Source organism: Streptopelia decaocto (assembly GCF_964273445.1).
Source record: "Streptopelia decaocto genome assembly, chromosome: 1".
NCBI classification, from domain to species: domain Eukaryota; kingdom Metazoa; phylum Chordata; class Aves; order Columbiformes; family Columbidae; genus Streptopelia; species Streptopelia decaocto.
In genome coordinates, this window is record NC_138663.1 from 157,820,820 (window position 1) to 157,845,014 (window position 24,195).

At 42.1% G+C, this 24,195-nt stretch overlaps 1 protein-coding gene across 1 annotated transcript in view; it reads right to left on the reverse strand.

The window, feature by feature from the left end:
- Window positions 1–12,540: 12,540 nt before the first annotated feature.
- HS6ST3 (heparan sulfate 6-O-sulfotransferase 3) overlaps window positions 12,541–24,195 on the reverse strand; it is a gene marked incomplete at both ends in the record, with an annotated part of 302,642 nt that continues 290,987 nt past the window's right edge. Inside the window, one exon of the mRNA XM_082047070.1 lies at window positions 12,541–13,246. Within this exon, the coding sequence (XP_081903196.1) occupies window positions 12,541–13,246 (706 nt within the window). The remainder of the gene's footprint in view (window positions 13,247–24,195) is intronic.

Genomic DNA, 24,195 nt, shown 5'->3' on the forward strand with positions numbered 1-24,195 from the left:
GAAATTCAACTGAGATAAATTTGAAGTGAGGCACATGGCGGGGTGGGGGGGAAGCCAATCTAAACTTTTTGTATGCTGTGCTGAGTTCTGAGTTGACTGTTGCTACTTGGAAATGAGATCTTGCCATTATATTAATAATAGAGAATTTAATGGAAATGTTGGATACGTGCTCAGAACTGGTCAGAAAAATCCAAAACTGAATTCTGCCAAATATTATGAAAGGAATAGTAAACAGCGTGGAAAATATCACTCGTATTCACCATACAAATCCCTGGTGCGCTTGTGTATTGAGTACTGTGGGCCACCTCAGTCCTTCCATCTCCAAAGAAAGATGTAGCAGAATGAGAAATGCTGCAGGCAAGCTCAGCCAGGATAATAGAAGCCATGGACACTTACTAAACAGTCTTCCACTCTTTCACCTCCTGTAGACACATATAAGCCTATAGAGGGCTTATGATAGAGGAGCATGAAATCAGGAGTTGCATGAAGATGAGCGGGGACCTGTTCAGTATCTCTTCCAGTGTAAGAACTAAGCATGTTTACAGCAAACTACAAGGTGTCAAGACTTGAAAAAGAGGTAGTTTTCTGTTGTGCTGATGAAACTTCCATCATAGTTAAGCTAAAAGACTCTTTCCTAAAGGTACTAGAAGTTTACTTAAGTTCAAGAAGCAGCTGGGTAAATTAAAGGATAAAAATGCCCATGAAAAGCCCTGTTGAATTCAGGGATGCCAAATTTGGTCAAGTCCTTGACTTGAAAATGGCTGGCAGCTAGGAGACAACTGATCATATGTACATATATATGTTTCCTGCTCCTACAAGAAGCCACTTGAGCTGCTATCAGAGAGAGGATGCAGGTCTAGCTGTCCCTAGTTCAGCTCTTCCAAAAGCTGTATTTAATGTAAATTTTTATAGTGTTGTTCATAGGACACTGTTGGCAGAGGGAGATGAACCAGATTTCTCAGTTACATTAAAGAGGTAAGCTTGAAATACGCGGGGTTCATCCAGTGGGAATGACATCAAAGCAGATAAATTAGAGTCTACAGATACTATTCACCTGCTTTAGTTTTCTTCAGTTTACCTCCCTTTGTACTGCACAGAAATAAAAAGGCAGATTAGTATTTCCTGGGTTAGGTAAGTGTTTCAGGAGATGACTCACCCTCTTCTAGTGCCTACATTTCCCAAGCCTGGGACCATTATGACTCAAAAAGATTGCGTATTTTGCCCAGGAGTAGCAAAAAAACATATTTCCTGCATATTCATTCCTTCAGATATTTATTCCATTTTGTGATTTATTTAAATAGGTTTAAATGTGGCATAAACACTGTTGACTGATAAATTCTGCTTGGAGTTTATAAATAAAGATGCTTCTTTAAAGGAAAATCTGGCAAAGACAAGCTTGGCTCAGACCCAGAAGAAAAAGTTTAAATTCAGCCCCTAATCTGCTGAGCTGGCTGCCCAACTGATCCAAATAGAAGACAAAACATCCTATGATTTTTTATTTAAACCTTTCATAAACTGCAACTCTTTTAGTTGCCATTTAATTCTCACAAACATACGGCTGAGTAAATCTATATTTGTGCAAATTATACAGCCAGTGCTGAGGTCACATCCTGAAGTCTTGGTCACCACACTACTTACTACAACTGGAGTGGCTGTAGCTCCCATTTAACCCATTTGTTCTTGTTTTCTTTGCATGGAAAGCAGGATGCTTGGAGGGGGCAAGGGTATCCCTGTGCCTCCGCAGCACTGAGCTGAGAAGCTGAGATCTCCCAGTCTGTGGATAGCCAGTGCTTGTGTGAGCACATCAGAAGTCAAAGCGACTCACAAAGCAAGGGAGAGAGCAAGGAAGGTCCAAAGAAGCTAGCTGGAGATAGGGACTTGCTCCATGGTTCATAAAAGAATCTGGTTGTGGAGGAAGGGATTTGTTTTAAGAAGCATTAGTTTCCAAGCAGGTATTGACGCAAACCCTACAACATGCTCAAGAATGATAGGGGATTCGGGAAGGGTTTTATTTAGTATTGTGTATCCTACCTTCACCTCTGAGATGAGTATTGTTTTAGAAAAGTTCTGAAAACCCATTTGCTGCCACCAAGAAGCATTTTAAAGGAGTAGTAAGATCAGAAATCTCATGAGGCTACATCTCGTGGATGACATACTCAAGCTAGCAAGCGATTGCTGAGCTTTTGGTGATACTCCTGAATGTGAGAAAAACTCCTGCTCTCAGCAGTTTGTGCTGGATGGAAGACCATTTCTCCATATCTAGTCCTGACATAAAAACATCTCCCAAAACAAAGCTAGATGTATGGCTGGGCTCTCTCTGACTGGCAATCCAAAGTATATGCGTTTAGTGTGTAGGAATCAATCCAAACTGTATGCAAGTGGTTGGCAGCACCATTTTGACAGACATATTATGTACGTGCACAGCTGGGCATGCAAGACATACACATCCACACACACATATTAACCTTCAGTCACTCATGAGGAGAAACACCACTGCTCCCCTGGACCATACCTGGAGCTGTGCAGCACTGAAGTCTCCCATTGTTCATGCTTCCTTGACAGTGTTCATTTCCACAGAATCACAGAATCACGGAATGGTTGAGGTTGGAAGGGACCTCTGGAGATCATCTAGTCCAACCCACCTGATAAAGCAGGTTCACCCAGAGCAGATCACACAGGAATGTGTCCAGGTGGGTTTTGAATGTCTCCAGAGAAGGAGACTCCACAACCTCTCTGGGCAGCCTGTTCCAGTGCTCTGGCACCCTCACAATAAAGAAGTTTCTCCTCGTGTTTAGATGGAACCTCCTGTGCTTCAGTCTGTGCCCGTTGCCCCTCATCCTGTCGTTGGGCACCACTGAAAAGAGTCTGGTCCCATCCTCTTGACACCCACCCTTCAGATATTTATAAGCATTGGTAAGATCCCCTCTCAGTCTTCTCTTCTTCAGGCTGAACAGACCCAGCTCTCTCAGTCTTTCCTCATACAAAAGATGCTACAGCCCCCTAATCATCTTTGTAGCCCACTGCTAATGTGATATCTCTGTTCAAACCCTGACCTGACCAGAAGGCATCTATAGGCCAGTCAGGTTGCAATGTTAATTATAGTAAGGATAAAGTTTTATTAAGGTTTGTTGCTAATAGATTTCACCTAAGGTTGTTCTGTTTTTCTGTTTAACAGCCAGCCATTTATTAGCATGCACATTCCTGCATTCTGTTAGTCAGAAACATTTTCAGTTCTGTAGCTGTGACACTGTCATCACTGCTTATCATAAGGCATCACCAGCCCCAGATTCCAAATCTCACAGCTGAAGCAGCAAACTTAACTCTAAACTTGTCGGGGACAAAGGGACACATCATTTGGTCTGTGTGCATCTGTGCAGCAATAGAGGGCTGCTTGTTCCTCACTTGGATGTCACACCATGGAAGTGAAATCCCAGAGAGACTGCTGGGTAACTTTACCTGCTTTTGGCAGAGCACAAGTGGTTTCATTTCATCCCTCAGACCCTGCCTCAAGACGCTGGGCCTGAGAATACATTAAATACTTAATATAAAGATTTTGAGTAAGACAGAAATCCACCCAAATCAACTGCCAATTATTTTCCTTGAAATTTGCATAGCTAAGCAGATTTTTTTCAGGGGATCTCCACACCCCCACTTGCCTTTTGCAGTGGGTGTCTCTTTGTCTTTCTGATGCTTGCATGCCTCCTCACTATTTTTTTGCTACCTTACTCATTACAGTCGTTTCAATCATCATCTCTGCACAGAGGGTCCCCAGATTAGCTCTCTTGGTTGTTAATTTTCCCCCTCTGGTCTTTGTTGCATCTTCAGATGTCTCTTGACCTATGCATTTGGAAGCTTCACTTCCATTTCAGGTGCAGTCTTTCCAAAAGTGAAGTGCTGTCCCCATGTCCTCTTTCACGTCTGAGGCTTTACCTCCTCTAAAGTACATTTGGGATTTTTTCCCCCTGTTTACAAACAGAGCAAGCAAGGAGACATTTCTGGGATGAGCTTCTTCTTACACCATTGTAAATGTCTGAAGCAGGCCAGATGCTCATGCCCTGCAAGTGCATTTGCCTCCACTGCCTGTAAGGAGGTCCACAGGGTCTGCATGAGGAGGTTGGTTGCAGCTGATCTTTACTTATGTGAGAGGCATCTCACTCAATATATTTCACGGAGAAGTGGTGAGTGGACAAACTCTGGCAGTAGCCCTCTCGTCTGTGCGTGGCAGGCCTTATTTATTCTCGCCGTTAAATGTTTTTAGCACCCTGTGCTTTTACAGGACAGTAGAATTTATAAGTCATTGATTTACCTCCATATCATCTAATCTCACTTGTTCACGTTTGGAATTTTAGGGGCATACTCATAAATTTCTTAGCAAATGCTGAAAGGTGTCACACCTTGTACAGCCTCTGTAGCTCAAATAGAAATGAATGTGAATGAAATCTTAAAAATCAAAGCCTTTCTCCAACAGTATGTAATACAGTCCAGCAATGCTGAGTCTCACTCTTGCTTTTAACTGTGCCATAACCTGCACATTACAGTACAATTCTCTGATGTGCTTCTTAAAATGTAACCATGTATGTATGTGGAAAAAAAAAGTTATCTCTCTTCTGATGGCAAAATCCATTTCTCCTTTTGCTATATAGCAATATTTATCTGAAATACAGACATTCATTTCATTTACCGTCTTGCTGCCACTGGTTCATAACTGCTTTCACCAGAATGCTGGACCCAGAAATGTAACAACTTTTGTTTTGCTCCTCCATCACTCACACTGCCCTGCAGCACGCCTAATTTTGTGCTCACAACCAGTGATGATGATGGACTCTCAGCTCGGAGATTATCTCAAGTGATGCCCCTAAATGGTACAAACACTGTGGGAGATATTTGGGTTCCTAAGTCTCTCCGAGAGTGTTGTTTGGAGATCTACAGGTATCTGAGACATCTGCACAGGGTTTACGGATATGACAAAGCATCTGTTCTGAGACCTGCATCCTTCTGGACCAGGAGCTGGAGGTCAGGTGGGCAACTTCAGGGCACCATAAACAGCACTGGATGATTCTGTTTTGCAGCCTGAATTGCCTCCCAGTAGGATGAACTTCCCATGCCATCTGGCCTTCACTGGCAGGTTCCAGCCTTCATGTCCACTCAGCCATCAGCTTCTAGGTATTTGGTTTCAAACTATAGCATGAGTTTCCAGAGGCTGACATCTGTATTCCAGGGACTAAGTTTGTTTCACAGCAGCAACCAAGGAAGCAATGAAATACTACCACCACAGTCCGCAGAAATCTGGAGATTACAAAGTCCTCCAACCCTTTTGCTTCCCCACAATGTTATATCCTAACATAGGTACAGGTGGTATGAAAATATAAACTTGCAGTGGGGATTTCATTAATAGCACCAATGAGGGCTACAAAAGGTTATCCAACACAGTGCTCTTGCAAGGTATACATATAATTGTACCTAGTTCTTCATGATTATTAACCTGGTCATAAGGTTCCCCGATATGTTAATAATCCAGATGCATACACATACATAAACACAAAGACTTCAAAGAGCAGACCAGCAGTACAGACAAATTCAGTGTTGAAGTGAATGGAGCTAGAGAAATAAAAAAAAAGGGAGACTGATATGAAAATAAATTCTAGAGAGGAACTGATTACTATAGGCTCAAATAGCCCCTCCTTACAATGGTGTTTTTTAAACAGTAGCTGTTTGGGGTCTAAGGCACTGTGAAGAACTATCAAGAAAACAAAAGTAAGCAGAACCTTTGAGAGCTTCCTTTCTTCTGCTGCCTTCATCAAATGTTGTCTTTGTTGTGTCCCAAGGGTAATTTATCATGCAGACTATATACATTTATATACATATACATATATATGTATTTTTTTACCATTAATACAACTTTCCATAGCACTTAGAGGTCAGTAGCCTCTGATCAAAAAGGTGAGTCATGGTCACTCCATCCTAATTTGCCACAGTATAGCCTTCTCTTTTAACCAGACTCACCTCCAGGGATGTGGTGTGTCAGTAAGTCTTGTTGTGGGAAAACTGAGAAATACGAAGTTTTGGTCTGATAAAACAGAACAGGGTTGTGCACTACTCTTGGAAGTAGCAGACCTAACAGAGGACCTCAAATACTCTGTACAAGAGAGGTCAGTGCTTCGTGCTTACTCAAATCTGTCCATGCTCCTCTGTGTTCACATCCCTGTCCTAGCTCCCTGTATTCATGCACTTACACAAAATAGTATGGCTGAATAAGCAATCAGCTTCTCCCAAGGTTTACAAGCCCTCAGAAGATGTAAGGACATGCAGATGAGGCCAACAGTGTGGCAAGAGACTGCAGCTTCTCATCCTGCCCCACAGCAGCTCAGGAAATCATCCTGACAGTTTGGACTGGTCCTCCGTGCCACTGGAGTAGAAATGAAGTCCAATGAATTCAGACTGAAGCACAGGAGGCTCCATCTAAACATGAGGAGAAACTACTTCTCAGTGAGGGTGCCAGAGCACTGGAACAGGCTGCCCAGGCAGTTGTGGAGTCTCCTTCTCTGGAGACATTCAAAACCCACCTGGACACATTCCTGTCCAATCTGCTCTGGGTGAACCTGCTATAGCAGGGGGGTTGGACTAGATGATCTCCAGAGGTCTCTTCCAATCCCAACCATTCCATAATTCTGTGAATTCACTACCTCTACTCGCATACTTAAGTTTTAATTCAACCCAAGTATGGAAATTCTGACACTGGGGTCACTTCAATTAGTGCTGCTGACTGTTCAAGTCTCAAGTCTTCTGTCTTAATACAATCTGAGATAAAGCCCAACAAAATCAACTGGAATAAAAATATTTGGTTTGGGGCCTAAGAATAATTAAATAGTAAGTTATATCAACATGCTTTTCCTCCGTGTACATTTTGTTAAAAAAAAAAACCCACATAAATATGGTCACAGTGGATCTTTAGTAATGCTTGAAACCAGCCTGACAAAAGCATTTTTAGTCATTTTTATGGCTCTGTAGATAAGATGGAACCTTTAGCGTTTCAAAAATGCAAACAATGTTTATTTGTTGCTCATAAGTAATTCATGGACCCAATAATATTCAACAAAACTTCTTCATTTTTAACAGATTTCTTAATGAGCATCATTTTACAGAAAACCACCAACAAATAAATATATGAAAACAATTGCTTTTGACATCACAATGGTTAAACACATTAAATAATTCATTAAATTGTGCTTTACATCAATGAAAATCCCTAGGTCTACAAACTATCTTGTAAATAGGAATAAAAGTAGATATGGTTACTCACAATACAATCTCTTAGTAGCAGAGTTCACACACATTATTGCACAGAAACAGAAGGAAAACTCCTAAAGAATAATTTACAGCCTATTATTTTACCCTTTCATCTTAAAAATGGCAACTGATGGGAACTCTTGATTTTTTTCTTTTTCACTTCCAACATTTATTTGAAATCACAGAGCTAGTGATACAGCCAAGAAGAATGCCAAGGACATCGTTGGCTATGGAACCCATTTCCCTCCACAAAATATCAACAAAGACAGTACTACAAGAACCAAACAGAAAGAAGTGTTTCAGTGCAAACTGGCTACCTTTGCCGAGTATGCTTTTGCCACATGTAGAGAGGATACAGCAATCTGCTCCAGCAAAACGGCTTTATTGTGACCGTTCATCTCACACAGAGTAGTCTGCACCAGCCCAGAAACACAATATTCCTCATCCCAGACCAAAAAAGAATAATTCCACATCTATCAGGGTAAGAGCAACAGAGGAAAAATAAAGTGTCAGCGAGATAACAAGTTCTATAACATCAGTGCTCACCACTGATACGAGACTTTTGGTGGGAAACGAGAAGCCCCTGGTGCAGAAGGAAGCACGTGTTAATGAGATGGCCAGCTTGAGAAACTTCCTGCAATCTGAAAGGTCTCCAGATGCAAAGGTGATGTGACCTGCCATTTGGTTTGGTTGAACGAATGTGCTGCAATTAGGAAGTTTGGCTCTGAGTCTGAATTCCATCACTTTTTTGCTCTGTACTTCTGTTTTTAGTGAACTGCAAATAACTACCACATACTGGGAGAAGCCCTGGCAAGGCTATTGCAGCCTCATTGATTAACACAACAGCAGTGAAGAACACACAATATCAGAAACTGTGGTTATTTTTCTATCCCTATGGTGATAAAGCTTTGTGTTTTTAGCACTGACGAGTGGGGAAGAAAGGACAAACTTTAATTCCTTAATCAAGTATGGCCCATAGGCAACAGGCTGAGTTCTTGGACGAGACATCACATTGCCAGCCACAAGTTTTAACAACACAGCACGTTTCTCTGTCTGCTCCAAGACTACAGTGAATTATAACTGGAAAAGGCAACCAGTGCTGAGGACGTGATGGGAGAGATTAGCAAGTACATCTCCATTACAAAAGAATGAGATTTGTTTCAGCACCACAGTAGCAGAAGCCAAATTGCCTTGTTTAAGCAACAAAATAATGCCAGGAAGATGGACAGAAATCCTATAGTGCTGCTACTCACAAAGGTTTTGAAACGAACACAACTGCAGTCCGATCCTATACGAGCCAGTGTAATTACAGTGAAGTCCGTGCTGTCAGAGCAACGAAAACCTGGAATAACAGAGATATGAGCCAGGGCCTTTTCTTGCTTTTGCATCACATTATTTCAGGCGCAGGGCCCAAGAAGAAAAAAAGCTGCAAGCCTGTGTCTTAGAAGTCAGCTGGAAAGTATTTCCAAACTGCTTTGTTTTTCATGTGCCAGGAAATTCTGTGAAGAAAAACAGTATTGTTGGCACAGCGAGTTTGCTGGAGCTGGGGAAGGGGGTGCTGTGTCCTTCAATTCCAGGAGTTCTGGGCAAGATCTCAGCTGCTGGCTGCCCCCCCGGTCAACTGCTCCTGCACAACCAAGGCTACCTGCTGCACAGGCTCCAGGAAACAAACAAACAAACCCAACAAAACAACAAACCAACTTCAATTTTAACTAAATCCCAAGTGTTAAGGCAAATCCCATTAACATGGATGCTACAGCACATTACCAGCTCTTCAGGACCCTAATCTTGTCTCCTGGGAAATGACTGATAGAAAAGGTTAGGCATCCATTAAGGTACTGCAAACTATTAAAGCTAATGTAAACTGCCCAAAGGCTGCTTCCATTTTCCTCATTAGGCTTTGTTTTGTGTCAGGCAGAAGGAATAGTCTGGAGAATGGCTGGTGTGGTTAGACAGCTGAAAATGATACTTAGAGTCGCTGGTGAGGCTACAGGGAATGATTTCTGAGCTCTCTCCTCTGAAAAGATATCACTACATTTTCTAAATGAAAAATGAGGCCTCCATTTCTCTGAGTGGCAGGGAGAGGTGGCCTGCTGGGGAAACAGGGAGGGATGTGAGGAAGGGGACCCTCTTTTTGTGCTTGGGAGGAAAAAGAAGGGATGTTTTACAGCCAAAGACGGGCTGGGAATGATTCCACTTCCTCGCTTATCTCCCTCCTTAATGTGAATTTGGTCCTTGCATCTTTCCTCCCACGTGGCTGACTTCTCTCCCACACGGCCTGGTGGGATGAATCCTGTGACTGGTGTGCCATGATGGATGGTTACAGGCTCTTCAGAAGGGATGGGCACGGTAGGAGAGGCTGGGATGGGTGGGTGGCACTGTATGTAGCAGAGGAGTTGGGGTGCATGCAGCTGGCAGTTGGGGATGGCAAAGTTGAGAGCCTCTGGGTAAGGACTAAGGATCAGACAAACAAAGTGGATGTTGTCGTGGGTGTCTACTACAGGCCACCCAGCCAGGATGACGACACTGATAGGTTATTCTTTAAGGAACTAAGTGAAGCCTCTAAGTCATCTACCCTTGTCCTTATGGGGGAATTCAACTTGCCAGATGTCAACTGGGAATACCAGACAGCTGGCACCAACAGGTCCAGAAGATTCCTAAAACATCTGGATGATGGTACAGGTACTAAGGGAATCCACCAGGAAAGGTGCCTTCCTAGATTTGCTGATCCCTGCATCACTGCGCACCCCACTGCTGCCTCTGAAAGGGGCCCTTTGGGGTCCCTCCAGTACCCACAGCCCCCTGCACTCATAGGAACAAGGACCACACCTGCAAACCCTGGATGTGGTGTATCAGGTGCCAAAGGCACCTTTGCCGCTCCTGTTTTGGGTCCTGCAGCAAGATGCAGCAACAGGCTCAGGCATGGGGAGATGCAGCAGTTCCCCATCGTCCTTGCGCCACCAGCCAGAAACCTCCTTCCCTCCACAGGGCCAGCCCAGCCTGAAGTCCCAGTGCCAGCGGGTAAAGACAGCAGCTCATGGCGAATTACCTGCACTGCACTAAAGGTGCCATAATACCAGTCAATAAAGGTGCAATAATACCAGTCAGGCTTAGCTCTTCATGGCCTCGCCATCCTGCAGCCAGGACACACAGAGCGAGCTTCAGTCCTAGACTGTAAACATTTCAATTTAAATTTCTGAAGGTAGGTGTCCATCTGTGACTGAGGTGTCTGAGCATCTCTTCCAGGCGATGGGGATCCAAGCAGTACCAGCTGGGAAGTTCAGAGAGCTTCCTGCTCTTCTCCAAGGCAGATGTCCCATGCTTTGCCAGGAGAATAACGATCTGCAGTCCTACGTTCTCCCTTCTGAATGTGGAGGTGGGAGGAGATGCACATGATCCATCAGTGGAACAGGTATCAGAGACCAAAAAACACAGCTACTCACCCCAAATGTAGCACACTGACAATCAGGTGTAAAGCATCATATTGCTCACAAACTACATCAATAACGAGACATCATTCTGGTAGCCCTCTTCACTTCTTAATAGCAGTTATGATATTCCATGCTTAATGTACTATTGTAGGCATTAACTCCCAACAAGACCATTAGATCATATTTTTGATATTGTGCATAGATAAGAAACAATAGTATAGTCAGAAGAAAAGAAGATACAGCATGCATGAAAAAGAAAAGACTTGGAAATGAAGGGACAAATTTTCAAATTCAGTTTCTTTTTTTCTGTAAGACATTATTTTTTTACTGACCAGATAAAACCCTTGAATTTTTAAAATAAATGAGAAATGTGCATCCACATCAGGTACTCCAGTATCTCTGATTAGCAAATCTGTAAGGTAAAAGCCATTCATGCATGCAATAATATACTTTCAGCATCTCGATTTAGCAGCCATGTTGAGGCACTTAAGAGAAATTTCCTCCTAATGCTTTACATTTATGCTAGAAGAAGAAGAAGAAAAAAAACTCTCTCAAAAGATCTATGGTGCACAGGACCCTCTTTAAAAAATTTCACTATTATGAATAGAACGACATACAGTCTTGGAATAAATAGATGCAGTTTAGCCACAAGAAAGTAACACGTGGCGGAAAAACCCATTGAATGTTTTTCTAGACAAGAAAGAAAAACAAATACAGATCTCTCATAATGAAAACAATAAATTTACAAAGAATCTTCATACAGAATAATAAATATCAAGACTTTCCACTTATACATTATGTATCCTATAAAACCAAGAGCTGATTTTTTTTCTAGCCGCTACCATAGTTAGAGAGAAAACCAATTTAAATTGTATTCACTTGGCTTCAATGAATTTTAACAGACAATATGATAAACCTGCCTACCTTCACAGACAATATATCTCCCAGGCTTTTCCAGTAAATTTGGAAAATGTCATACTAATATTTATACTTTTCCTGTTCTCTCTTTCCTCTCCCCTGTAGTTTGCTTGGCCCCTCTTCACCTTTCATGAATGTGAAGGCTGATTTCATTGCCTCTAGTCAGATAATCTCTGCGACATGTGCCTGGCTGCCACCTGGACCTCATTTCTCAAGGCTTTCCCTTTGCCACATGCACTCAGAAAGTCAGCTGCTACCTGGCTGGGTTTGGTACCCATAACATCTGCGGAGAAATAAGCCAATTCCTCCATCACTTCACTTACACATCATCTCTGATTACTGACTAACAGAACAAGAGATGCCCCAGTCCCACATTTCCTAGGTCTTTTTTAATCACCATAGCAAATTCTTCCCTTAATCAAAACACAGCACGTAGACATTTGAAGGGCAATACATTTCTCTCAGTTTCTTTTACAACTACAGTTGCAAAGGACAGTATGAAATGAACCAGATCTCATGTCACAGAGGAACCAAACCAGATTTTTTTTTTCAATTTTTCATCCATGTCTGCACAAGTTTTGGTAACTCAGATTGTATAGGGTACATCTCTTAATGCAAAGGATACAGCTCTCTCTTCAACCCATCCTCATAGCTTAGGGCTTTGAAGGAAGTCTTTTTGGACACAAGTCTATTCTACTGCCATTTAATAACACTAATCAGTGCCTATTGAGAAAAAAAAACATTCTCCTCACTGGCAGAAACCAAGAAAAACTGAGACAAGGAGGGGTGGTTGCCAGATGCAGTCTCATTTACCGAAGTGGTAGGCCTTCCTTGGCCAGCTCCCAAGTCGCCAAGTTGCACAAGCTCTCTGATCCTCTCACAGGTTAGTCAAGATGGAGGAATGTCACCACCTTGCTACCTGACTATTATAATCTTCAGTAACAGCTGCTTCTGCTGCCTCTTCCCTTGGCCACTGGTGACCTCTCTGCTCCCGCAGCAGCCGCCTCTCCTCTCGCCTCTTTAGCCGGTTCTTCTGATGCTCCTCTTGCTTGGAATACTGGAAGCGCTGCAGGAACAGGTCCTTGGCGTATTCGTAAAGCTGCACGTCCAAGAAATTCAGCTCCTCTATCCGCTGCCGCACATCCTCACCAATGTCCACATTGGAGGCCCGCGTAACGTTGAACTGGGTGAACGGGGAAATGAATTTCAGGTTGAATGTCCTCTCAAAGAGATACTGCGTTTTCCTCTGAAATTCTGTGAGCCCAAAGAAGGCCATGTTTTTCAGATTGTTCTTGGCGCTTTGGAGAAGAATCATATTCCTTTCGCTCTCATTCATGAAAGTCAAGTTGTAGCACCCCACCAGGCTAAGGTCTGCCAGCATGCGCACCTGGCGGTTGTTGGCCAGGTTGTAGCTACAATCCATGAATTCCTGTAAACTGACTCCAGACCAGTCGTCTCCTTCGTAACAGGTAGGCAGCTCATCTGGTGTTGGGCTTCTTCCATCGCACATATGAAGAGAAGTTTTCCACGTCGCACCCCTCTGGACATGCTTCCATTCACTCAAGTACCGTGACACCGGATCCCTCAGCATGGTGATGTAATAGAAGTTCCTGAAACATATCATTAAACATAGTTTAATGATTCAGTGGATTTCACTTTTTTTTATTCTCCAATAAAATGATCACCAGCCACCATCACCACCCCCTTCACTTTTTCCAGTGCAATGCAGGCACTTTAAGTGACTACTTCTGATACAGTAAACAGCTTAAAGCTTCATAAATACTGCGAATAAAATCAAGGTAAATTTGGGGAAAGAGAGACAGATGAAAGGAAATAAGCAGATATCAGAGAAATGGAATTACTTTGACTTATCAACCGCTCAGTGGTAGTTACTTTATGTAGAAGCCAATTAACTGAAATGTACTCCCCTCTACTGTGAAATACTAACTCTCAGTAATATTAGAAACAGTGGGAAAAGAGATTTATATAATCTTGTCACTTCTCTTCTGGACTGAAACATGCATGTACAAGATGATAATCCATACAGTGCTTGGTCAGAATACAAGAAACACATGAGCAATTTCATGTGGATGCTGCAAGTGCTAAAAATAACACCATATAGAATACTGGCATGAGCCGCCCACTTAAGAAGAACCATATTATTAAAAGGGTTGAAGACAATGAGAGGCCCAAAATCCATTAATATGACTTAATTTTAGACAAGTGCTTGATTGAAATAAGTTATAATTGTGTAGTACAAAAGCATTTGTTGATATAAAGATTATCATTATCCAGCCTCACCTGACAAGAATATAAAAGAGACACCAAGAAATATTGATTTGAAATGGAGCAAGTAACTGCAGAACTCACATTGTCAGTGCATCTTTTAGCTATTGAATTCAGTTTGTACATCTATTTATGGCAATCTGAAATGGACTGCAATTGAGTATGCTTCACACAGGCTTTCTCAGATTGAGTTTTTTACTGAGAAATGTTTTATTCAGTAACAACTCACCTGAGTAACAGGATGATATCATAAAAACAAAGCAAAACCAAAATACTTATGATTTCTGTCAGCTAGAATAACCAGCAGAAGATTAATGACTGAAATTAACACACAGTCTGGTACAAAAATAGGCTTGTGAGTTTGTGACTCATGTGACTGCAAATAATACATTAATAAATCATGAGCCCTAAAATTTCCTAAGAAAAGCCTGATCTCTGTCCTCTATCTTGAGCCTAGAGAAGGATGAAGCAATTAAGCATGAGGCAAATTTGCTGCAGTCAAGTTACCCTGTAAACAAACCAACACTTTGTGAGGGCCATCTCATACAGGACCTAACTCCAGTTAAATGAAAAGTCTCAAAACTGCCAACAATCTCCAAGACGATTACCTTTCTTTTTCAGGTATCACCCATTTTCTGCCACTAAAGATTCCCCATAGCTTCTCCACAAACCTCAGGTTTGTCATATAAAGAGATATTTCCCCATGTATTCCTAAAAAGGCAGATATTTTCCTCAGTGCAAACAAAGCACAAGTAAACAGGGCTGAATGCTTTGTCCTTATTCATTCGGAGTTCTCTGCCTACAGGATATATAGTATATTTTCTGGAATAAGGCTATGAGACCAAACTACAGACTTCGTTCTGCTGGAGGGTTATTTCTTGATACATCATCTGATGGAAACAGCTCCATAAAGAATTACCTCAAAGCAGAAGGGTTACAGGTGGAAGGATATAAACAAGGGAGTGCCATGGATGTATTTACATTATCAGTTGCATTGGAAACCATGATTTGCGTCAGCATCAGGTAATACTCTGAAGGATGGTATTTCCAAAATCATTTGGAGCTTGGGTTTTCTGGCTGCTGCTCACACATGACCAAACTGCACTTCAGCTGTTTTGACTCACTTCAGTTACTTACACAGCCCACATCGACAGTGAACCCAAGGATCACACAACTATCCATGGACAGGAATTTCTAAAATCCCTCTTCACTACTCCTGCAGAGTAGGAAGGACCAGAAATCCTCTTGTGCTCTGCAGTGTAGCTCCACTGTGAAAACCTCTGTTTTAAACACTTCAAGTACAGCTTTCCCTTCTCAATTTGGATGCTCACCTTCCCAAATCGGATGCTCACCTCATCTTGGCTCTACCTTGCATGTATGACTGCACATTAAGAATTGTTTTCCAACTAACAGCACAAAAAGTGGACATATTTCCCTGGTTTTGTGCAGACAAAGCAGTCCAACTCTCAAACACCCATCAGGTCTAAGCATAAGACACCATTGTTGCAACATCCAGCAGGCACTGATAGAGTTGTGACAGAAAATGATTGAAGCTCCAAGGAAGCAGAAATTTAAAAAACTGGACAAAGATTGAGAGGCAGTTGTCAGCATCTACATCAACAGAGATGTGACACTGGCTTAGTCCTTGTACTGCTGCCCCTCCCCTCTTTGGATAATTTTGGATGTTGATATGTGGTAACAGATGGGTTTAAAAGTTGTTCTTGACAATTATTTGTACCTCTAATAATAGTACTGTCTTTCCTCACGCATCTCCATCAGTCCCAGTCAGGCATGACTCAGAGCAACAACAATTAACAAAAATACCTCCTTTGCATCAATCATTTCCATTTCATTCCTGGATATGTAAATGTGTTCCATGTGCAATAAACAGGAATACGAAGCAAATGCAGGGAAATGAGAACAGTGTGTCTTTGTATAACATCCGCAGCTCCCCTTATGCAAGAAATTTTGCCCGTCTGTTGCTGCTCCTCCTTATGACTACCGAACTTCTGCCTCTGTTTCCACTATCCTGATTTATTTGCTTCTGGTCTGTGCATCTTTCAGAGTGTTGCCCTCTTGTGTTACCAGCTGAATGGCTTCTTCATCTGGTAGTTAACCTTTAACAGCAGCCTGATACACATTTAGTTTCCGAGGCACTAATAACCAAGGGTGCAGCCATTCCTGACACATTCACAGTTTACAACCTTCTGTTTAACCTTCTCTTCATGACTCTCTGTCACCCTTTTAACCAATCTGAGGTTGGAAAACCTTAAGATTTCTTCTACCTGATCCTGGGTACTGTCCAGATGACACTGTTACAACACTACACAGACTGGGGGATGCTGCACAGCAACCATGGCACAGATTTTTCTTTCAGGGAGAAGGATGCCATGTCTCTGGAATAATGACATAAGTAAAAATACATAGGGCCTGCACATTTGTTTCAGTTGGAAAATTATAAAAATTATTTCAGGAAATTGTTTTCAAATGTTGACATTTATGGATTAAATATAGCAGCGTTTCAGAGCTGTCAGTGCCTAATCCACAGTGATCAAGGAGTCAGCTCATAATAAAGACAAGAAGCAGTTCATAAAAATATGAAGCTGGGGATGGCCTTCAGTTTCCCCTTTCCTTACTGTTCAGTAAAACAGCATCAAGTCAGCTCTATACTGAACATGCCTGAGCCACTCTGAACACAGACGTGCACTTGTTCTTGTCGGTGTAAATGACCCCCTTGACCCACCTGTGCTCCTGCTTATGAGGTTGTGTTAAACTCTGCAGATACTCATTGTGGGAAATACTCATCAAAGAATAAAGTAATAACTTATATTACCCTGTCTGACAAAGCAAACTCAGCACAGACTTACTGGCTTCATTTCAATGGACTTCCATCACCGATTACTCAAATTGCTGTCACAGACAGCTTCGGTGCTTAAAGGCTAGCCAAGCAGATTACACTGGCATGTCAGTGAGAAGATGTTTTACACAAAGCATTACAAATGAATTAAAACCCAAACAAACTTTACCTATCACTATCTGTACCTACCAGTGTGTGCGTGCATATGTGTGTGTAAAAATTTACATGGGAATCTGGCCATAAGCTGCAGTCGTCAATGAAAGAAAAATCACAGTAAATGCATAGCGTGTATTTGCCAATGTACTGTGTGACTGTCTATATAAACACATAGACATGTACAAACACTTCAGATCACATTTCAAACACCAGCCCACTAGTCGTGACATCAGCTCCTTCTGAAAGGAAACGTCATACAATTTCCCCATGCAAGGGCCCCAGCAAGCGGCGGTGTGAAGCGTGGGCTGCACACCACTGTTTACAGCAGAATTAAGGAGCACTTGGGAATTCAGAAGGCTCTAGTCCCACTCCCATGAAATCGAGTCTGTTCATTAGCATTAGGCAAAGAAAACCTTTAATTGATAGAACAGCTAAAACGAGCTTCTAGTTATAACCTAAGAACATGTATTTCTTTCACATTTTAAGGTATTTCAATATAAATACTCTAATCTTACATTAATCCTTCAATAGTATTGCTCTGGTTTAGAAATTAATTTCAGAGGAGCAGACTCTGCTGCTAGGGGAGGTGATCCCAAACCAGGGCATTTTGCCTCTTCTATCGCCATGGAACAGATGTCCCAGCTGAGGGAGATTTACTAAACACTTGAAGGATCACCATAAATCAAGAACAAAAACATCCTGTAGAGCCTCCTGGGGAAGAAGGATAAATGGCATCTTCCCTGTCACTCCTGCTCTCATAAGGAGCAGCCGGCACAGGGAGAACTCACACAGCATTCTTGGGGGCTCGGAGAAGGGAAAAAACACAATACTCCCTCTTTTTTCAAATCATAAGGCAGGACTTTACGTGCAGAAAGTTATAAGCTTCATAAAAGGAGAAGAGTGCACTCAGAGCCGCTGACGCAGAGAGGGAAGAATACTTGAGGCAGAGAAAAAAAGTCACTGGAGAATATTTTGGAAGACACTAACAGACAGAAGAAAGAAGAACCAAAACGACCAAAAAACCCAGGTGCATCATAAAACCATCCACATCCTGGTTCTTCCTGGTAGCAGGGAAAATAAAAGCCCTGGTCAAGTTTAAGACCCAAGTTAAGACAAGAAGTTAGTAGCTTTAATCGTGGAAGTGAGCGTGCTCCCAAGGAAAGGTCTGAAACACCCCGCGCAACCAAGCTGGCAGTGTGCTTCTGATAACGACAGAGGTCGTGGCAGGATGAGGCATTACGAAGGATCTGCATTGTGTGAACAAAAGCCTTACGCTTCCCAGTTTTATCCAGCAGCCCACATTCTCAGAGGCGATAACGGAGTTAACCAGGGATCAGCAATCTCTCTTCAGGCAAAGTATCGTCAGTTTGGGTAACGGTGAAGAGAAGAAGGTAAACAGGTGAAATAACAATACGGATAATTTCCGTACCTAAAAGGGGCCTATAAGAAAGATGGGGACAGACTTTTTAGCAGGGCCCATTATGACAGAACAAGGGGTAATGGTTTTAAACTAAAGGAGGGGAGATTCAGACTAGACATGAGGAATAGATTTTTCACAATGAGGGTGGTGAAACACTGGCCCAGGTTGCCTGGAGAGGTGGTAGATGCCCCATCCCTGGAGACATTCCAGTCCAGGCTGGATGTGGCTCTGAGCAACCTGATCTAGTTGAAGATGCTCATTGCAGGGGGGTTGGACTAGATGGCCTTTGAAGGTCCCTTCCAACCTAAACTCGTCCATGATCACTCTCTACACCAGACACACACTGCTGCCTGTGTTAAGCAGCTCCCTGATGGCTTCAGAGGTTGCTTAGACATGTAGCTGGTATGTAGACCATTTAGATATCTTACCATGGAAGTCAGACAGTTATGTTTCTGATTATGTTTCTGATTCTGGAAAGTGAAAGTGCTCAGGAAGTTACTTGTGATGACACAGTGTGTTACAGTCAAAAGAAATGTGGTGTTTGGGCCCTGGCAAGCGCTCAGGAAATGGGAAACCTCACATTTCGTTGCACATTAGCAAGGATACTCCCTGTCACCAACTTCAGTTTCTTTTACATTAATCTGTTGCTTTAGGATTTATTATAATGTCACGATTCTTCTGTTTAGAAATTGCAAGACTTTTAAAAATGTAAATATCCTCTGAAATATCAAATTAAATTCTGTATCCATGCTATCAGAAAAGCCTCAGGAAAGCTTTACAGCACTATTTTATCTTTTTGCATGGCTGTTGACCAGAAGATTAGTGTCCCACACTTGATTAAAGAATGACAGATGAGAAAGGGTATCTTTAGAGATCACTCACTTTATGACATCAAACAACTTTTAACAGCAGTGATTTATGGTAATCCAGAAGGGCAGAAGAAAGAGTGAACCTGTGGCAACACAAATGCTTCATGTACAACATTAGGAATTCTTCCACCTAAAGTCTAATTTTCCTTCAAGTGAAGCTAAGACAAATTCAATAATGGCATAGAGCTATGTGAGGCTATGAGAAGAGTGAGATACTAGGTAAGCTATAGCTTAGCACTGTTTTAGATTTATATTATACAGAAAAAAGATGACACAGCATTACATCTGCGCTGGAAACAATGGTAAACAACATATTTGTGGAGACTCTATTTTTTTTTTCTTAAATACTTTAGGAATAAAGACAACTGGCTTGGGACTATGCAAACTGACAACTTTCTTTTAAAACACTGTAGGCTTTTGGAGTTAGGACCTGTGATTTTGCACTTTTTTAAAGTAATGATTAACCATTAAAATAATAATCACATATTCTACCTATCTCATTGTCATATGCCCTTCAAAATCATTAGTGAAAATGCATCTCAGGACCTACTGCTGCAAAAGGCAACTGGGAGTGCTGAGACTTTTTTTTCTTGACATAGGAGAATATAAATTTGTGAGGATGCTGATTTTCATGAAGTATTTCAAAGACGTGTATAAGACATTAGGTGGGGACCAAAAAGCAGCCTTCCAGTACCTAAGAGGTCAGTGAGAAGATGAAGCCAGGCTACTCACTGACGTGCATGGTGGAATAATGAGAGACAATAGTCATAAATTGAAAAAGGAGAGGATATATGCAAAATAATTTTCACTATGGGAATAACTAAGCATTGGGAAAGCTTTGCCCGAAGAAGCTGTGCGCCCTCCATCCTTGGGGGTTTTGAAGACCCAACTGGACAGAGGCCCAAGCAACCCCATCTGTGCTCAGTGGTGACCCTGCTCTGAGCAGGGGGTTGGACTAGAGACCTCCTGAGGTCCCTTCCCACCCCAGGGTTCTGCAGTTCTGTGTGATAGCGCACAGTCTTCTGTCACCAAATGTACAGTCCTGTCAGAGGACAAAGCAAACCAGAAACAACTGACCAACTAGATCCTACCTGTTCTCCATTGTTCTTTCCTGGCTAATCGAGGCAGAGTACTGGGAATATGCTTTGTTTTTTTATCAGATTGTGGCGGGGGGGGGGGGGGTTGTATATGATTTTAACTAGGGCTATAACACTCTCAGTCAGTATACTCTGAATTATTAAGCAACTTCATGAATATTTATTTCAACGATGCTTTGTTCAATATAGAGTCTCCAGAAATTGGAGAGGACAGTCCAGCAACTACATGTCCCTGAAGAAATTAATTCTGTTCACAGGTATCAAGTGTGGATTTTGAACAGCTCCTAGACTAATGAAATTATGTATCTACTCATGGTTTTAATCCCAGTATTTTAGAAAATGGAACGTGAATAGCATATGAATATATGTGAACTTTCTGAACAAATATATGCTTTTCCTGTGTGTTGCCTTTAGGATTTAGGTGTACATTTTCAAATACAGAGCATAAAGTTAGGCATCTAAATCTATATTGAAAATATAGATAAACTCAGCCTCATCGCCAGTGAAGAAAATATAAGCTAGTAGGAGCTAAGGATGCTCAGTTACCCAGAAAACATGGTTTGATGATTTATTTAGTAAAAGGAGGCTCCCAGAGCCATGAGAGTGCCTTTCCCTGCCAGCACGGATAACGGCAATCTATTATCCCCTTCATAAAACACCCCAGTTCCTATTGAAATATCCTTTTCATGCCACTGCTCCTGTTAGAAAGATCTTGTGAAGGTTGCTTCTCATGGTTAGGAGCACTAGCCTCCTTCTCAGAATAGACCTGTTCTTGGTCTAGGGTGGGTGTCAAGAGGATGGGACTAGACTCCTTTCAGTGATGCCAATGATAGGATGAGGAGCAACGGGCACAGACTGAAGCATAGGAGGTTCCATCTAAACATGAGGAGAAACTTCTTTACTGTGAGGGTGCCAGAGCACTGGGACAGGCTGCCCAGAGAGGCTGTGGAGTCTCCTTCTCTGGAGACATTCAAAACCTGCCTGGACACATTCCTGTGTGATCTGCTCTGGGTGAACCTGCTTTAGCAGGTGGGTTGGACTGGATGATCTCCAGAGGTCCCTTCCAACCCCAACCATTCTGTGACTAGTCTACTTACATTTAGCTGTTCTTGGGTTAACACAGCAAATACATCAAGAGGATTTATAAATGTAGCATCAGACAAGAAGAAATGGCATTTAAGTTGGAGATCAGAGAGCAATTACATTTGTTTTCATTTTACAAAGCTGAACTCGTTGTTATTGTGTTTTCTGACAAGACAAATCAGAAGTGACCACACTGCCGTCCCCCAAACCCTTTTGGTCACGCTTAGATTGCTTCACCCAGAGATGCCCACTGAGTTTTCCAATATCTCAGCCTTCTATGCTTGCTTATGATAGGAGGCTCATAAAAGTAAGATGTACCAGAAGTTCCTGAAATAGTTTCTGTTTTTTTTAACATCCAAGCAGTCTTTCCTAGCATTTGACCTTGCACGACTTCACACTTCACTATACATGGTTGGAATTGCCAAATTTCACATGAAACCTCACAGGTGTCCTGTACAATAAATAATTCCTTATCTCCACTGGCAATGTAAGCTCTGATACATCCTCACATTGCATTCAATTTTTGTGTGGCTGTGTAACTCTGGCAAGTCATACTCACTGTGTCACTGGCGAATATATAGAGATGTTTCTGCTCAGCCCACTGCAACTGAGAAGCACTCAGCTGAAAGAGGAAATCCATTTCTACTGGCCTCAAATGCATGATCTCACACTTTGTGCTACCAAACTTCATTCCACTTCTTCTGCTGAAATCCTGAAGGTCATTAAGCAAATTCCATTAACATACTTCAGCTTTTTGTGCCAACATCATTAGTGAAAACATGAAATACGATCAGGGCTAACACCAGCCCTGAGGAAATTCATTAATAACTTCCTTTTCACCAGAAAGTTCCTCTTTCAGCACATCCTGTTTTGTTACCAGCTTCCTGTCTACAAGAAAGTTCTTATGCCCAGCCTCATGTTTTCTGCCTTGTATAATAACATTGCAGATGCTGCTTGATCAAATACTTCACTGAAGATAAATTCCCCTTCTCCTATCAGAGACAGATGTTGGGTATTTACGTGTCTCAGCCCAAAGGCCGAGAATGGCAGCCCCAGCTTTGCCATGCATAAGAACACAGAGAATAGTTAAGATGGGGAAATTACAATTTATTTGAGAGCAAAGTGGTCTGGAATAGAAATGTACAGATTAGGCGATTTGATGGAAAAACAAATTTGCCACTTTCCATCAAATAACCTTGATCCAAATTGTAAATCATTTCTTGATGAGACACAAATCTAACAAAGTTCCCTCCAGAGATTTTTGTTCTTTGCCTAAATTATATCAGGCTCAGTTGTTCTTAGTGTTCTTTAAATTGCTGAAAAGAGTGAAGTAGCAAGAGCCTCGCTGAAAGAAATATAAATATAAAATGCAATAATAAATCACATAATAAGAATTTGGTTGTTCTATCAAGCACACACAGAATAAAAACCTTGTACCTTGTAAGAAACGGTGTGTGAGCACACATAGGAGGAAATACTATTCAAAAGCAATAGATATACATAGTGTCTCATAAGATTCTTTAAAGATACTTTATGCAAGATCATGCATACCTCTGTGTCAGAGAAGATAATAGATCCTTTGTGTCCAGGGCTGGCAAAGGAGGAATCCATTGCTCACATCGCCCCCATTTTATCTCATCCCTATTGTGCACGGATCATTGTTGGATCTCAAAAGAACCATGAAAATTTGGGGCACATGGACACCTTTTACTCAAAAATGTTGTTTCTCCTACTTCTGCTGTTTCTATGACACTGCACAGAAGGGAACATGAAATAAGGATGTATTTGCACTACAGTACTACCTGCCTTCTCCTGGAGCTGCCTCCAGGCCCAGCTTGGGGAGGAACCTGGACCTGCCTTTCTCAGAAAGATGTTGTGAATGCAGGTGAGACAAGCTAAGGGGATGACCTGCAGCATCAGGCAGCAGCAGAAAACAAGAGCTGGCCAGAGAAAAGAAAGGTGATGACAGGTGAGGGACAAGAGAAGAGCAAACCTGGAGACAGTGCAGCATGAGGGACCTGCAGTTTGACCTTGTTATGCCAACCTGGCCTCCAAGGTTTACAGAAACCAGGCTGGGAAGGGGTCTTCCTGATTGAGCCTCATGCCTATAATCACAGCTAACAGTTTAGCACAATAGGATTTACAAAATATCCCTTGTGCACACAGGACAAGCCACAAAACCTTCCTCATGATCAGGTCGCAGTCTCTGAGCAGCTGCCAGCAAGCTTAGAGAATGTCCCTGTTTCAGGAGGAGTCTCCCCAAAGCAGGTCACTGTCTGGGTGACCAAGCACTCCTTCAGGTCCAACACACAGATATGGGGATGCACAACTGCTGCCTATTCAGTAACTTAACATAAGGCCTTTTCTAATGGTTATAAAGAAAAAAAACCCTACATACTTTCATGCAGAATTATGAGAGATCTATTATAACACAGCTCCTGGCTGCCTGCAAGAATACATCCGATTGGTAAAATTCAGCTTCAAAGAGCCCCTGAAGAGACAAACAAAATGTAGCCAGGCCCTTAAATCTTCTGACATTTATATTTCTTCAGTCAGATTTTGTTAGGTCTGAAACAGAGCAAAAATATTCATGTTAAATTCACCGATAATGTTTACTTTCATACTCTTCCTAGCATTTGAAGGAGCTGTTGCTATCCCATTTTATCCTCTGGCTAGGTAAGACAAGCAGCCCAGGCATCACCAGTGCTCCTCTATAGCTGGCTGCATTGAAAACCAGTTTGTGCTGCAAGTGGCACGTACCAAGGCTCCCTCCCTAACTGAGCTGTCTCTG